Here is a 17,638-nt window from a genome sequence, read left to right as displayed (position 1 = left end):
AACATCAGTTGGTTTTCTTCAAGGCAACCACCTGGGATGGATGCATACATTTATCACTGCTTCATTGTTGCACCCACATAACATCATCCAAAGGAATAAATAATGATTCAAGGAACATCGATTGGAAACTGCCTACCTGAAACAGGCCTAAGTACAAGTAACACAGTACAGCTACAACTCTTGTCTGGTACTAGTGCATCTACCTCCACCAGGCTGCTTCAAATATTGATCGCATGGAAAATTGTTGTCATGCTAAATTAAGCAAGAACATATAATAAAATACAGTATCGTACCCATAGGAAATGATTCATGTGGTGCGAGTTGAGAACGAAAAATATATTTTTACGTTACACAACTGTTCCATAAACCTGTCTCCATCTCGGAATGTAATTTTTCTGCTCCAGTTTGAAACCATTTTATGGTAGAAATACATTTAAGGGTCAAGCAACAATAAAAGCATATATTAGCTCATTTAGCTTATTTCACCTTAAAGCCTGTTGTGTAGTTCATGAAGCCATGCTCAGGTGTCCCTGGATTTTCACAGGTGGTTCTTGTGGGCTCTGGAAGAAGAAATCATTGTCATGTTGAGCAGGTGAATTGCAGGAGAGCAAAACTGAGAATATGACAGAGCTGCAATTATTAATAATGACCAAGCAATTTTGCTCTGGTGTACCATGTACCAGCGGACAATTACTGAAGTGGCGTGGTAACATGAGCAGAATTACCCTGCCATCTTCAGTCTCTTTGACTATGAATTTCTTGGCAATACAAGTCTCAGGAATATGGACTTATGGGACTTTTAATCATTGGTGAGACTAAAATGAAATTAAGGAACATTCATTTGGTAAAGCGTTTCTTCAGCACTTAATATTTCCAGCAACACTGGGCTGCAAATATAAAGCACTGCCCCTGAGGTAACAATATAAATAATGTAATTCATTCTCGTGATTTAGTTTTGCATCAGTGCCAGATGGCAACGCACAGATTCTAGTTCACCTTCAACTGTGTTTTGATATTTATGTTTGTCGCTTCAAGAGAACCAACAGAGAATGATCATTTGGAATGGTGGGCTGGCACCTGGCAGACACGCTGTATATTTAATTTCACTAACTTTCTTGTTTTCATCTTCAAATTAAAATGCTCATCTCTTGCATGTAGAAAAGTCACGTCCTGAGATAACATCATACCGACAAATCAGTGACTAATTTGAAGTCTGACATCTAATTATTTTGTGAATTCGCTGAACCAACATTCAGGCTATTACCTATACATCGAGGCTGAGATCCGGTCCAGGTGCCGTCATCCTGGCACATGCGTGCTGTTGATCCCACCAGCAGATAGGAGGCACTGCAGCTAAACATGACCTCAGACTTGAAGATGAAACTGCGCCCTTCTCTCCGTCCTTTGGCAGGCATACCGGGGTCTCCACAGAACTTGGCTGCGAAAGCAGAAATGTGAAATATTGCTGATATGATAAGCTGGGGGCCAACAAATCCAACACAGATGTTACGCATTTCTCTGCAAGTATTCATCCAACAGTGTAGCACACTGCACTGTTGCTCCTTCATATCAACCTTGCTGCCCTATTCCTCTGCTCTATTTTTCCACTTCAAACATTCTTCTCTTTTTAACCTCATTACACATAAAGAATACTGCAGGAGTCAATTGCATGCAGCATTGCGTAGACTTTTCAGCATTTAATTTAAATATAATAAGCTGTGTGGGTTGCTGCTGCGGCACCCATACAAGATCAGACCATGATGAGGATAGCCTACAGTGGTTTCCACTGCTGCTTTGAGCTTTGCTGTGTTCAGTTGGCTTTTTATTATATCCAATTTATTTGGATACCTGACTGTAAAAATTATTGTCTTTCTTTATGATTTGGGAAGCCATCATGGACTGAATCATTCAAATCACATTGACATATGTGGGCAGATGCATTGACGTCTTTGTTTCCGAATGAATTGCTCTGGCTCAATATTGTTTTGTTTCAAACAATCAACCTTTCTGTTGAGTGGTTGCAATAGGTATGTGAATATTCATCTTGGCATCAAAGAGGGAGTGAGGGAGGTCATGGCTCTCAATTTAAGATCAAAATAATTAGCAAGTGAAATATTAATTTCTCTGACAGGGCCTTGAGGTTAACGCAACTAAAGCCATCTGCTGCCGCTGTTGCTCCCCAAGCCTCTGCTATGATATCGCCTTTTTAATGGGACTCTCGCCACAGCCTCAGCAGATGAGGCCGTTGGATTATCGCTGCTGCTCCTTCAATTTATTGCTTATAGACATCTAATCAAATTGACTGGAATAAATTAAACTGAGTGGGTTTGATGAGGAGAGAAGTCAGCCATTTTTACTGTCTACCAACACATCTTTCTATCCATCTTTACTGTATATAGATAGTACATATATATATATATATATATATATATATATATATATATATATATATATATATATATATATATATATATATATATATATATACATATACATCAATCCACTCTAACCACACTGATAAGTAAAAGTCACTTGTTAGCTGTAGGAGGTTCAGAAATGATCGCTGTGTGAGAGAGCAGAGGCGAGGACAAGAGTCACAGCATTCAGTCACGCAGCCAGAGCACTGTGGGATCAAGCCAATAATAAGGCAGGCTGCTTCTCCAAACCTGACATGTGCTGCTGTGTGGAGGTCTGGAGACAGAGATAAGTTCTCGCTTGCTCTCTTCCTAGAAGTCAGGAACCAACTGGGGCTTCCCACAGCCAACCCCTGACATAATAGATATCTAGTAAAGGAGGAGATTAGAATCCAGGCCATGCAGGAATGGCTGAATAAAGCCATTACTGCAAATACTGTTATCTCAGGAACAAATCCTTGTATTCAGAGACATATCTTCTTCTCGAAAATATGTTTGCCTATACTGCAGGTCCCATCTGAAAACGATGCATTGTGAGTTTCAACCCCCCACCACCCAATAGTTTGTTTGGCCGCGTTTGATATGTCAATAAATAAAGATGCAAATGTCTGCCTGGATCTGAAAACCATTCTAGTCACTTTTCAAATGACACTGTAAGACGTTGTGTTTAGATGGCTTTTTTTTTGGAGGCTTGACAATATAGGCCAAACAGGTGACATGCACATCAGTCATAACGTTCAAGCTGCAGGGAAATAATGTACTGTTTTATGGATATATAAGAGAAATGGCCGCAGGCCAAACCAAGCTCAGCATATTTAATGTGCCTGTGTGTGTGTTTGTGCACTGGTGGATGAGTGAGAGAGAGAGAAAGAGTGGGACTAGTCAAACTTTCTCTCTCTCTCTCTCTCTCTCTCCCTCTCTCTCACAGCTTCTCCCCTTCCTTGATGAATTATCAATGCTTTGAAGTAATCAGTATGCAGAGGCCAGATTCAAAGTTGGGATCACAGTCTCATCCCTGCAGACACATGCACACTAGCATTCTCAGACACTGAATTTTGCTGCTTGCTCTCCGTTTCCCATGTGTTGTGATAGGGAACATGAATATGCATCTTAATCCTGTTGGCTCCAAGTGCTTACAGAAGTACATATTTTAAGAAATGCACAGATGGATTTGCTTTTGCAGATGCATGGCATCTCCTGCAGGATTGCTGAGCTGTATTTCAACTAAAAGTGCTGAGTATGAATTGCAGTCATATTTCTAAAGTCTACAGCAGTGCAAACCTACTGTGTGCTTATTAAACAGTGAGACTGTGGCTTTAAAATTATTATGCACCAAACTACATTTTATGAACTTATCAGGTAACATTTGCAGCAGATATGAATGATAGAGCCAAAATGAATCTTATGAATCCTCCTACTCAGTTTGTGATTCTGTTGGTAAATGGGAAACATCCTCAGTTTACAAGATGATGTAATATACTGACTAACGCTTGTGGCTTGTCGTTACAGTTGCATCTAATGCACAGATACAAAAACAATTACTGGCCTACGTGCTTTTACAGATGTTCCATTAGAAAATGCGTTTATAAAGTAATGCAGATCATGTAGAGTAATGGACAGTCCTGTGACTATACTCTGACATTAATTTAGGATTCACTTCTTAAGAATGACTTCCTGATTTATAGGGACAAGCACCTGAGATTGCAGTAGATAGTGCTGTGCTGACATTTTAATGCATAGATAATAGCCTCTTCTCCACCAAATATGATCAGCACTTTTCCCCCGTTGTCCCCATTTTCCAGTCTCATTTATTTGCCTTAGTAAACCTTAGTGATTTATCACAGACTTGCTTGCACTTAAAGTACTGTAGCAGGAGGCTAGCTATAACAACATGTTTAGGAGAGCCAGGTTCTTTACAGAAGCTGGTTATTGATCACACTGAATGATATTTATAGGGTATGGCTCTCAAGTTGTGTCAATTTTGCACCAGCACTAGAACCTACATACTAGATCGTAAGTCATGGAGCTATTAAATGTAATTACTACATCAAAAACAATTCTCTGCTGAGACACATTAAACACTAACATTGCATCATGGAACATAAAGGTTACTCTCTCACACAGCAGCAAGCGGTTGTTTTGGGGGTGCTGATGTGGAAAAATGATTGTAGTGTGTTGAGGGATGACACTGCTCATCATAATTGCACTCGACAGCACGTAGACATGGTACATTTACCAAGTGGAACCTTATCTATTTTATGTCCAAATGACATTTTTTTTATCCATGATTACAACTCAGGACCAGAACATAGATACACTTGTGCACTGCAATAAAACAGGCAGTTGGTCACTTAGTAGTGCTAAAGCACATACCTGGTCATTACAGACAAATACGATCCTTTACAGTTAAGCAGGATATAAATCAGACAGCAGCGTGCACATCGACTCCCAAGAATTACAATAAACGACTGCAATGTGGCCATTTAGAAGAGCAAATGGCTGCATGAGGTACTGTGCTTCTAGTGGCATGGTCACAAACACTAGCAGTCTGTCAGCTGGATCTCAGATGCTGAAAACTCTAATGGGACTGTGTCCGCCTGACTGCATGCAGCCTCAAGCACCAAATTCTGTCATTTGCATCAATTACAAAAGCACACAAAAGTAAATATAGTTCTTTTTAAACATGTTCATGGGGTCTCAGACTTTTTTTCGTCACCATCCAACATTCGCTACTAAAATACTCCAAAAACTTCTTGTGTCTCTCCATTTCATAAACTCAAAGTCAGCAGTCAACACAGTGTAGTTACTGTCGGCACCAATAAAACGAGCATCTGTATGACAGCAGAGATTCCCTATTGCGAAAGCTGCAATAATCAATTAATATGAATCCAAATACAGCACTTCAGCAGTCAAAGACTGCCTACTTTCACCAGTTGAAGTAGAGATGTTGTTAGTGCAGCACAGCTGTCAGAAAAAAACAAAAAGTGTTGTGCATGAATATTATTAGTGCCATTTGTTTTTCATTCAGATTGAAACAAACACATGTAAGTACTTCACCCTTCTTGATATTTCATTTGTCTGACTTATATAATGCAAGAATGGCTATGATGACAGAGAGGCACTCTTGAGCAGTCATACATCCCAGGGGTTACTATTATACTTGCAAAGATAATTCTGAAAAGGTCTTAATGTAGTAAAGAGTCAGACACTTCTGTTTCCACTCAAATGATCATCTTCATCATCAACATTGTCACGTTGACTCTAGGGCTTAGGGTCAATCACTTTTCATTTAATCAAAATGTAAATTGGAGGTCCTATTTCATGTATGAATAATGAAATATAAATTCAGGCCAATAAAAAAAGGTTGGAGGTAATGCCCTTTCATGCTTGACATTTTTCAGTACTTAAATTTTGAAAAAGAAAAATCTCGGTGTGGCCACTGAAAGTGGTTTTAGGATTAAGTATAACTGACTGCTTATGAAAATAGACCTGGACATTGCAACTAGGTGCAACACTAATAATCCCAGTCCTGCATCTCTGCATAACCGTCTTATTATATTTATATCATAATTCATCTTCCCACCTAGGACCTGATGTTAAGTTCCATGACTTATTCATGACTTTCATTAATTTCATTAACTTGCGATAACCTCTGAAGGGGCAAGCAGATTAGCTTGCCTTTCACAAAACAAAAACAAAAAGGAAGAGAAATGTAAAATAACACGGTATTTTCCTGTTAAGGACCTATTTAAGAAATGATTTGCTATTTTTTACAGCTTCCCCAATGCATTCATAAAATGTTGGGACTTCGTCTTACTTGATTATCATACATCTCGGTATTCCATGTTTTTCACAAGTCCCACATGACGGTTGTAATTTCACAGTCAAATAAATAAGACAAGGTAGCATCTCTCTGGGTTTTTTTAACGTCCACATTATTAAACATTAATTCATGATCAGTAGATAAGTAAGAGGAAAAGTAATAAGATGCTCTATTTTAATTATAAGCCTTAATTTCAAATGCTTAATAATGTTTAAAAATGGCCTCAAGTGATACAATTCAGCCCAGTGTGCAAATAACCATGTGTCAGACAGCGACAGAAATGTCACCAAGACCATTTAATTCACATAAGGAGACTTCCTCCTCTATAATTATCATTATAATTATCAACAATGTACTAAACGGTGACTCACGCAAGCACTGAGGCAGGTCTCCACTCCATGTCCCATTGCCTGTGCAGGTGAGCACAGCAGGGAAGGACAGCTCATAGCCTGGTAGACATCTGTAGCTCACGCTGGTACCCCACTCCAGAACTGAGCCCTCCAGGACGCCGTTGGGTACAGGCGGGGGTGTAGGGCATGTCACCACTGTGGGGATATTAAGGACACGGTTTCAGTCAAGACAAGCTTATATGAACACAATCTATTCATAAAACAGGTCCAGTCAAGTTTGAGTCCAGACCAAGATCAAAAGGACTGTGGAGCTGAAACCAAAATAAGACATAAAAGTACACTATAAAAGCACACTATAGCAACTCTATAGTAAATATACACTACTAGTCAAAAGTTTTAGAACACACCAACTTTTCCAGAATTTAATTGAAAATGATGCAGTTTAATGTCTCAGTGTACTCTGAAATGAATGCACATTTGCAACATTTAAAATTCTTTATTGAGCATGATAGTGTTTTGAAAGTAAAAAAAAAGATTCAAAATCACATTTTATGTTGGACTAAAGGACTAAAAAAAGACACAAAATGACCAAAAAAAGACACCAAAAGATACAAAATGACTAAAAAAAGGCACAAAATGACCAAAAAAGACACAAAATGACTTACAAAGACATGAAAAGAATTCAAAAATGGACAAGACTCCATAGAGTTAAGTTGTTAACCCATTTCTTGTTCCCTGAAAAAGGCCTACTTGTATAATTCTGAAATGTACATTATTTTTCAGTTTTGGTTAACCTTACCTTTTTTTATTTACCTCTGGCAGTTCACCACTTACCTTTGTACCCTTTCAAGCTGTTCATTTGACTTGAACTGCTTGAATTTCAATAAAAAACTGGAAAAATTGGGGTGTTCTAAAACTTTTGACCGGTAGTGTAAATATTAGACTGACAGCACATAGACCTTTCTAGTGTCAAAAGTTCAATCTATATTCGCCAGCAGGGGATTGACAGCAAACATGAAGGAGTTTAGGGTGAAATTTAAATCCTTAATAGTTTTTGGGTATTGTGCATCGATGTTACTGTTTATGGCTCACTGTCACAGTTCCAGCTAAAAGATCTGTTGTGGGGATGTGGTCACTTGAGATTCAAGACACTTCCGAGTCAGAATATAAATTAAAGCAAGAAAACATTCTGACATCAACTCATTCCTCTTGAGAATATTTGGCCACAAGCATTAAGGATCAGAAAATATCCTTTGAAAAAAGTTGCTTTCTTCCATCTTGTTACAATTGAAACAAATCAGCTCTTGGGTGTAACTCAAGGATAACAGACTATGTTAAAGCTTGGGGATAATTACTAGGATTTATGAGGATTTACAGGGATATGGCTATATCCTGGGTCTTTTCATTTCTAATCACAATTTTGATAAATGAAGGTGGTGGTGATGGTAGGAGGGAGTAGTGGTGCTAAAATGTATTAAACATTGTAATGAACCCATTTTTTATCCAATAAATTGTCATTGTTAAAGGTTTTATCTTCCCATTTATATCCATGCAAGTGGTAAAATGGCCCAGGGGACCCAAGCACTACTTCTTTTTAAGACACAACAAGATTGAAGTTTTATGCTTTTTCAGGCAGGTTAAACATGGACATGTTTTGTTAAATCTAGTATTGCACTGCATGCTTCAAATTATAGTGCTATTTTACAGATATCAAGAGGCAATAGAAAATGGCACAAATTCACTATTCTACATAATGTGGATTAAGACTGAATGAAAAGGAGGTCTTTAGCCCAGAGAAATGGTCTGTGTTTTGAGTGGGACTGCGTGGGAATTTTCTGTCCTTTTCTGTTTGGAGTGTACTGATTTATTTCTGGGAGAAATGAGGGGACATCTTGTGTCTGTGTAAGCCATAAACTTTCTGTTCAACAAATGTAATAAATGAATGCATAATAAAGCTGTGAGTTTGTTCTGACACACTTGGAGATGAACCCGTGGGGACGCAGATGGGTTTTAGGGATGTGAATAAATTATAGCAGTTGTTTTATACCATTACTATCCTCCCTCAACACCCATCATTTCCCCAAGTCTTTCTTTCTTTTAGACATACTCATGCATCCCGAAACACTTGAAGAAAGATCTGCAAATTAAGTCAGGCTATATCCATGCCTCACAACTGTCTGGCAACATTAGATGTTTAGTTTACAAATTCAGTTACTTAAACTGTCATGTTAGCACCATGGCTCTCGAGTTAAGGTTTAGTGTTTTGGCAGAACAACAACAAAGTCATTTTCACTTACTAAATACATGACAAAAATCTAGAGTCTGCGAAGGACCATAAATAGAGACACATGCTCTCCCGTCATTCCTGGCAACCACTAGAAAGACAAAGACTTAGCCAAGGCAGGTTGGACTGGCTGCCCCCCGGGGGCACAATTTGAGATTACCTGACCACTGGACACTTCCATGCCTTCTTATCACCTGCTTCAATTCATACATTTTCTGATATATATATATATATATATATATATATATATATATATATATATAGTACAGGCCAAAAGTTTGGACACACCTTCTCATTCAATGTTTTTCCTTTATTTTCATGACTATTGACATTGTGATTCATCAAAACTATTAATGAACACATGTGGAATTATGTACTTAACAAAAAAGTGTGAAATCACTGAAAACATGTCTTATATTCTAGTGAGCAAAGGGTGGCTACTTTGAGGAATCTAAAATACAAGACATGTTTTCACTTATTTCACACTTTTTTTGTTAAGTACATAATTCCATATGTGTTCAATCATAGTTTTGATGCATTCAGTGAGAATCTACAATGTAAATAGTCATGAAAATAAAGAAAAACGCATTGAATGAGTAGGTGTGTGTCCAAACTTTTGGCCTGTACTGTATATACACACACTGAAAAAAGAACCAACTTAATTGAATTGTTTCAGTTGGTAACACCTAAATGAATTAAGTTCTTTAAAATTAATTTAAAATCAATTGTGTTAATCTAATTTATTAAATTAATTTGAAAGAACTTAATTCATTTAGGTGTTACCAAATGAAACAATTCAATTAAGTTGGTTCAACTATTTTCTTTTTTCAGTGTATATCATAGCTGACTAATTTAACACTAACACATTATTCCTTCATAAAAACTATATTTACACATATCAGAAAGCTTCTGGTCCGCTAGGTTTTATACTGTATTACAGTTACAATTTGAAAATGAGTAGGTTTCTTATGATAGGTACATGATGATGGACAACCTTCTTGCCTCATAAAGTTAAGACGATTTACTTTCTCTACACAACTTACAGTAAATGTGGAGCAAGCCACTGCGGGATTTTCACACATTCTCTCTGAGGTGGAACCATCTTTTGTTGTTGGTTTGGCAGCGGATCCAAAAAGATTTCCATATGGACATGTTGCAGCATTATACAGTACATATGCTTTAGATGCATGCTATATTTGGAAAGATATTTAGGCCACGATGAAAAGTGAATAAAAGTTAAAGGCAAAACCATACTGATGTTGCAATCTGTTTTTTAATTTTTTGTTGGTAATGTAATTTTCTTTCTCAAGTTCTCAAGGAGAAACAAGTTCTAACGAAATTGTTTCTCTTTGATGTTAATAAATTAGTAAAGAGCGCCTTCAATTTGGGAATTTACATGTTGTTGCTCTGGAGCCCCGGAAAAAAAAGGCGCTTCATTCTAAAATAACTCTTTAAAATGCCCAGCTGGATGCTGTAAAGTAGAAAGTTGCTTTAGGTGTGTATATGTGTGTTTCCTTACAGTATGTATGTGTGAAGAAAGAAAGAAAGAAAGAAAGAAAGAAAGAAAGAAAGAAAGAAAGAAAGAAAGAAAGAAAGAAAGTCAGAAAGAAAGAAAGAAAGAAAGAAAAGAAGAAAGAAAGGAAGAAAGAAAGAAAGAAAGAAAGAAAGAAAGAAAGAAAGAAAGAAAAAGAGTGAGAGAAAAAGACAGATGGAGGAAGAATGTGTGACCGCATGTGCAAGTAGGCAAATTACATAGACTAAAGGAGTAGGCCTACTAATCCCATAAGCACTGCATCAGAAATTACTTTAAATAAACGAAAATATAAAAATATATATAAAAAAAGGCATGGGTGGCAGGCAGAGCTGAATGGGAAGCAGAGAGTGTCCCCATTTTCCTAAGTAGTTCTAAGCAGCATTAGTGCCTCTTAGCTGAACACGCCAAACCTGGGATTCAAACTGAATCCTTGCCGGGCGAGGCTTAGGATGTGTCATCGGCAGTGTGTGTATGCACACCACACACAAATACTCTGGCTACCACTGACGCACACACATTATGTGCAAAATTATGCACAGAGTCGGCACACGTAAAACCTCTTTGTCTCTTTTAGCCTCAAATTCTGTCTCTCTCTCCCTTTTCCTTCTCTCGCTTCCTTCTCTCTCTATTTAGTCCCTCCCCTCCCTGGAATATCGGCTCATATCCCTGCGGCACATCATCTAAATCTATGACAAGATGACAGATGCCCCACATCACGACAATTTCAAACAGATCACCCCACCTGAACCGCTGCACCTTCAACTTGAACCCAATCATGCAAAAAAAAAAAAAAAAGAAAAAAAAGAGAAAAAAAAGCAGCAAACGATCTTATTGGAAGAGGCATTGTTTTCAGTTTCAGATGCAAAAAGAAAAAATAGATTTTCTCAGTCCTTTTCTAAGACCTCTTGCTGCGTAGGCTGTCAGCGAGAGAGATGATAAAAAAGCCGTGATTACCAGCGGGCTGTTCTATTGCTTGTCCTAGATAGTCTTAGAAAGAGACCAAAGGAGAGGAAGCGAGCGACGAGGAGGAGAAAATAAAGCATGAAACATCTGTACTGCCTCTTAATACCCCATCCACACAGAGGAATCACAAAAATTAATATAGAGCACACACTTAGTAATCAGACTCCTCTCTCTTGCCTTTCTTTTATTCATTTATCCCATGAGAGAAATAAGTACTACTGGCAAAGTGTGAGGAGTGGCGAGAGTGAGAGGAGGCAGAAGGGACCCTGTGGCTCACTGACTAATGCATACAGGTCAGTATGAGCTGACAGCACTCAGGCAGTGGCGGTTGTGGTGAAAGCAAACTTGAAGGTGTGCAAGCATCTGTGCCTATATATGCATGAGCGAGACACTTGTGTAATTGAATGCCCCCATGTGATTGTGTGCATGCATGGTGAGTGTGATGAGGATGGCTAAGCTCTAGGGTTTCGCTCCTCTCCACACCACCCCCATCAAGTGTAGCGGCATCGGGGCTGAGTGCCTGAGCTGTTGCCGTAGCTGTCAAGGATTAGAGCTCGGAGGTTAGGAGCTTCACACACTTTTATACACACATGCATGCACATATACCCACGCCCTCTGTCTCTCTCTCCTTTTAAACTGCCTTGGGTAACAGTTGTGAGACCCTCGATTCATCAGCTTCAACATACTGCAGAACAGGGAGCGTTAATAATGAAACACGTCCATGAAATATTACAAATCAATGTCAGTTTGGATGTTGTAAACTTCTTGGCAAAGTCCTACAGGGAACCGGAGGAGGGTAAGAAGTGTGTGGCTTAAAACCACAGCTGAAGAATGGCGCTGACACAGGCCTCTGGTCAATAACAGCATTCCATACACTGTATATCTATATACAGTACATTTAGAAACAAAAACAGCCCTCAATCAACAGGCTGTTTTTTACATTTCCCGACTTTCCCTTGAGAAGAATTTGTCTGTGTATATTGGATTTTCTATAACTTTTGCCTTGCTGTAACACATCTGTGCATATTTCTCCCACCTGCTGCCATGTTTGTCCGTGTGCATGTCCGACTCTCACTCCGGGCCTCATTTCTTACACAGTTCATTTGTCCTTTCCCATTTCTCAAGAGGAAAATACAACGCCAGCTTTCTTCTCTGTAACTGAGACGGCTGGGAACAGTTCCTTAGCAACAATAAGCCACCATTTGCCTTGTGGGCTCTCTCCTTTCCTGGTGTACTTTTGAACTGCTTGCTGCACAAGTTAATCTTCCCTGCAATACCTACTTTTGGGTGTCGATGGCAGACATGCTAATCTATGCCTCCACTCGAGCGTCATAAATCATAGAGTGATGTAGTGCTGATGGGCGTACAACGACGAAGTACTTTTAGTGGATTTTTCTAACTTTGATGTTAATCAAGCCTATAGAGTGCGTACAAACTTTTAGAGAGGGGAAGCTAATCATTAATTGTTGGGAGTACAATTAGAGGGATCCTTGTTGAGATGAAGAGGACTTGTTAGCCATCCATCATCAGGTGCCACAGGAACTTTTATTCTTGCCTCTGTGCCCCTACAGCTGCAAATCTAGATGCAGGTGTGGACGAAATCACGATGTCCTAGATCAAGGGCTCTAAAAAAGTATTGAACATTTATCGTTTTTTTTTTTTCTTTCCTCAAAGCCAGCTGAGCAATGCAGTGTTTTTTATCGGGGGACTCGTTAAAATATGCTACTACTTTTGTAATTTAGGAATGCACTTCAGGAATGCAGTTTAGAAAATACTGATTCTGGGGCGTTCCCGGTGGCACACCTGGTAGAGCGCGTACCACAGAGGCCCAGTCCTCGTAAGCGGGCAGCCCGGGTTCGAATCCGGCTCGGAGCCCTTTCCCGCATGTCTTCCCCTCTCTCTCCCCCTTTCACTCTCAATATCTCTCTCTCTCAATAAAGCTACAAAATGCCCCAAAAAATATCTAAAAAAAAAAGAAAAGAAAATACTGATTCAAAATCCCATTTAATACTTGTGCAAATATATGTGCCTACATATGCATACATGAGGGTGTGTGTGTGTATCAGTCTGTTTCTTAGACATTTGTTTGATGTCAGTTATCAGCATACTATAACAAACATTATGACACTGTCTGACCACATAGGAAGTTGTGTGTCACCTTCCCTGCTAATCTCATTAGATCTCAGGGTGTAAGCATGTACTTCATATTACACGTGACAGTGTGCTAGCGTGCCAAGGTTGTTACAGCTCGGTCTGATGGTTATCAAGGTTGACTGTCTTCTGCAGCTCGTGTACAATGCAGTGTATGTGAGTGTGTGCATTTGTGGGTGGTACTTACCTTGGCATGCTGGCATGGTGCCACTCCAGGTGCCATTGTTGGTGCAGGTCCTTGTGACAGCGATGTCCCCTCCTATCATCACGTACCCCGGCTGACACATGAACGTCACATTCTGGCCCACCGTGATGTCATCACCAAATCTAAGTCCATTTGCAGGAATACCAGGGTCGCCACAGGTGATCACTGTCATCGGAGGTCAAACATAAGGAACTTGCATCAGCAATCATCTTATATGATGTTGTTTGATAATGATTTAAACATACTGAAGTGCAAAAAGTGGCAAAATACCCATATTTACAGCAGAGTCTGGTACAATAAACTGTTTGGGTCTCTAGACCATTTCCCCGATCATGTCTGTATGGTGGCTGATTTTTATAGAACTCGCCTGTTTACACTTTTATCAAGGTCTAAAGTATTGCAGGGTGCACTACTTTGAAAATTGCACAAGTTGGATAAATAATGTAACCATGCCGTTACCCCAAAGTTCAGAGTATAAGCGTAGCCCTAGCTCAGCTCCAAAAACACAATACAAACTATTATGACATGAACATGGCTTTAGTGCAGTGATTCACACCATAAAATTGTCAAATTAAAAACCAGATACCTCCAAAACTGTTAATTGGCTAAAGATAACAGCCTTGCTTTAGGCTTTGTGACAATGCATTTGTTAGATAATACAAACAGATTTTAGTGGATCTTTGGCTAATACGTAGAAGAATTCTATGAAATTAGGAACATCTATTTAATCAGAAAAAAAAAAAATCACCAAATATGAGGATTTAATGGTTTTCATTGGACAGCAACAATTATAGCACAAACAATAGCTCAATCTTTATTCATAAAAAGAGCCAATGAACACAAAAGTGTATGTGGTTATTGTGTTGGTTGTGCATAATTATAATAAGATAACCACAATGATACATTGTGCATAATGGCTTTGTGCTTCCGTGTAGTAATTTTTTTCAAATTTGATTGTCTAGATTGCCTCTGCATGTGCTTGCTGAGCAATAAAAATAACTAAACAATGATTTTCAGGGCTTCTATTATGATGTGGGTATAAATATTGATAGACATTGATGATACAGCTGTAGCCATATTGGTCTATGACCAAGCAATCAAAGGATCATCACAGAGCATCTGTTGTGCTGTGCCCCTGTAGTGTGAGACATATCTGTATTGTTATTGTAATCCTAATCTTAATAAGTATGTTTTATTTACTTAATTCCATTCTAAAATGTACCGCTGTGGTTATATCACTTTAAGATTATCTTTTATTTTTCTAAATAAAGAGGAGAATGCGGTGAAAATAATTATAATGCCAGGGAGCTTCTCTCCCCGAGTCATTTTTGTTCAGTCTCTTATTTTCGTACGCCTGTTCTTGGCTTCTTCTAATGGCATGGTTTGTCCAAAGTAAACAGATGGCCGAGTGTTGGCCCACTACATGGTCAGGTCTTAACCTAGTGCTATCTCTGATGGAATATTAAGTTGCCAGCATCGATCTGATTGCTTCTTCATAGCCCTTGCTTAATCTTACAGGCCTAACATGCGCCTACTTATTACAAAATAATTTCTGACTTGTTCACCTTAATGTAAGACGCCAGTTCGATGCATATGGCTGTCCCTGCTAACGCCTCCTCCCCAAAAATTAATTACTTGTGTTCTGTTTATTTTTTAGCTGCTGCCAAGGACCACAACACTTGGGCATATTTATCATTGCTGGGTGAGACCAACTTTGTATCCCAACAAGATGCATCAGAGAGCTTGTAGCTCGTAGATGTAGCTATGTTCAAAATTGGCACAAAACTACAACAATGACAGGTACGACAGACAGTCTGGTGACATGGATGGTTAGCTGTACACTCTTAATGAGTGTCTGAATGATGGCACAGATTATATGGCTATTTGTTGTGCGTGTTATCTGTTTACGAATTCCACACTACATCCTCCTCAGAGGTTCCTCCACCCTGTATACTTTAATCTTTGTCAGATGATTAAATTGCAGTACAGTTGCCACTGATGAATTTGGTGTTTGATACACAGGGACTCATAAAGTAGTCCATGTTTTTTTTTCCATTTTTACAAATGCACTGTTGCCTGCCTTTTATGGAAATTGTTTGTGTAATAAATGATTTAACCTGTCAGCCCTATCTAATTTCATGGACTTTATAGGTCTTGTGGGTGGTGAACACTATTTCAGGTCAGTTCATCCGAATTACACACAAACATGTTTTTCCACTCAGACTTGAAGTGGTATCTATCCATACAGACACATCACTGTTTCCAGCTTAAGTCAGAGGCTTTACACCCCCATCATTCCATCGTGACTTTAGGTAGCAATATGAGACTAGTTATGAGGGCTTGTTTTTTTGGAAGGTACATTTATTATTTACATGACTGCATGCACATAAATGTAAATGTTCATGGAGAAGTTTAAAAAAAAACCAGTCTGTCAGCACAATGCAGAGAAGCTGCAGGCTGTTGACTTCAACAACTCAACCAAACTCTGCAACTTTTTCATTAAGTACATTTACTTGCTCCCAAGGAAACAGGCTACTAGAAGAAATCAGATTAAAGCAGGAAATCAGACAATTATATATGCACTGCACGAATCAGCTCGCATTAAAACCTGCATTTAACCCACTGACGCCTAAAACGCCTGTAAAACCTCTGGGTGATTTTAAAATAAGCCCCTAAAACCTGAAGTTTTTCTGGAAATTCAACAGAAGTGTCAACGCTTCTACTAAATAATAGATTTTTCAGCCTCTGTAGCAGATCGAAATTAAATTCAAAAAGTATTTGAGAGCTTATACAAATACTACAAAACGACGTATCCGCTTTTCAGGCTTCAATGGGTTAAAAGGCACAATGAATTTACATACATTAAAAACAATGTAAAAACTCATATAAAAATAATCCCTTAATCATAACAAAATTGTAATTAATGTTTCTTGACATTTTGCTGACCGACACTGCAATCTGTGTCAGAAGGACAGGAAGCTAAGTATGTCTCTTAGCTAGCTAGACTGAATATCCCTAAATTCGCTGGCTAATTAAATGTTGTTGAACTTGGAGGAGGGGCCAACTTCAAATGTTGTTTACAAACAAACAAAGGACAAATCCTGCTCATTGTGGCTTTAAATACAATCAGATAATGATGATGCAGCTTCACCTCCAGTGTTTTCTTTTATATCATAGCATTGGAGCACAGGGTGTGTAGTATGGCAACAGAATTATTTCAGTTGTAGTCATACTTTGAACTTTGTGATTCTGGTTGTAAGGACTCCGCTATGAATTAGGAGACTGTTTTGCTCATTTAAGTGATGTTTAAGACTCTGCCGAAATCTGACTGGTTACCATAAAATGCTTTAATAGACATTTTGCTCAGATGTCTTCATTTAATCCTATCCTCCATCCCCATCTCCCCATACCCCACATCCACAAGGAGCATTTAAACTGGGGAAGAGCAGAGGAGAATACTTAAAACTAAAAAAGTAGATATAAATCAACAGTACGGCAGCATGTTGTAAGGCAAATCGTCTTTTTGAATAATCAGTGTTTACTGTTTATTTTATGAAGTACTCTATGGCTTTACTTTACAGTTCGTTGAGCTAGTCTCTTCCCAGTGCACTTCTGCTAATTCCTTGATATCCTCTATACATTTAATTTATCAAACATCAAGGGTGTTTATAAAAAAAAATACAGAAGAACTTTTCTCCCTCCCCTTGAGAATGCTGTGTGACTTTGATCTGGTAACCTACATGATCGATTACCCATGAACCGTGAAAATGATTGCCTCCTTAATGAAAGCACGGTTAGCCAATCTCGGCATCTTGTTGATGTTGATGGCATTTTGATGTCCCTGAACTGACCACCAAAATGTAATGTGACGTGAAAGCATGCAGGAGGATAACAATAATAACTTTGGTGATGAG

The 17,638-nt window shown here is 38.7% G+C and overlaps 1 protein-coding gene across 1 annotated transcript in view; it reads right to left on the bottom strand.

Annotated features, from left to right (window-relative positions):
• Positions 1 to 17,638, bottom strand: part of LOC131975889 (CUB and sushi domain-containing protein 3-like) — a 231,777-nt gene that overhangs the window by 18,746 nt on the left and 195,393 nt on the right. The window contains exons 59-62 of the mRNA XM_059338703.1: positions 13,707 to 13,889; positions 6,609 to 6,782; positions 1,265 to 1,438; positions 487 to 560 (exon numbers count right to left, since the gene is read on the bottom strand). Of these exons, the coding sequence (XP_059194686.1) occupies positions 487 to 560; positions 1,265 to 1,438; positions 6,609 to 6,782; positions 13,707 to 13,889 (605 nt within the window). The remainder of the gene's footprint in view (positions 1 to 486; positions 561 to 1,264; positions 1,439 to 6,608; positions 6,783 to 13,706; positions 13,890 to 17,638) is intronic.

The sequence above is a fragment of the Centropristis striata genome, chromosome 8 (assembly GCF_030273125.1).
Source record: "Centropristis striata isolate RG_2023a ecotype Rhode Island chromosome 8, C.striata_1.0, whole genome shotgun sequence".
In the NCBI taxonomy this organism is placed as follows: domain Eukaryota; kingdom Metazoa; phylum Chordata; class Actinopteri; order Perciformes; family Serranidae; genus Centropristis; species Centropristis striata.
This window is presented reverse-complemented; position numbering and strand designations above follow the sequence as displayed.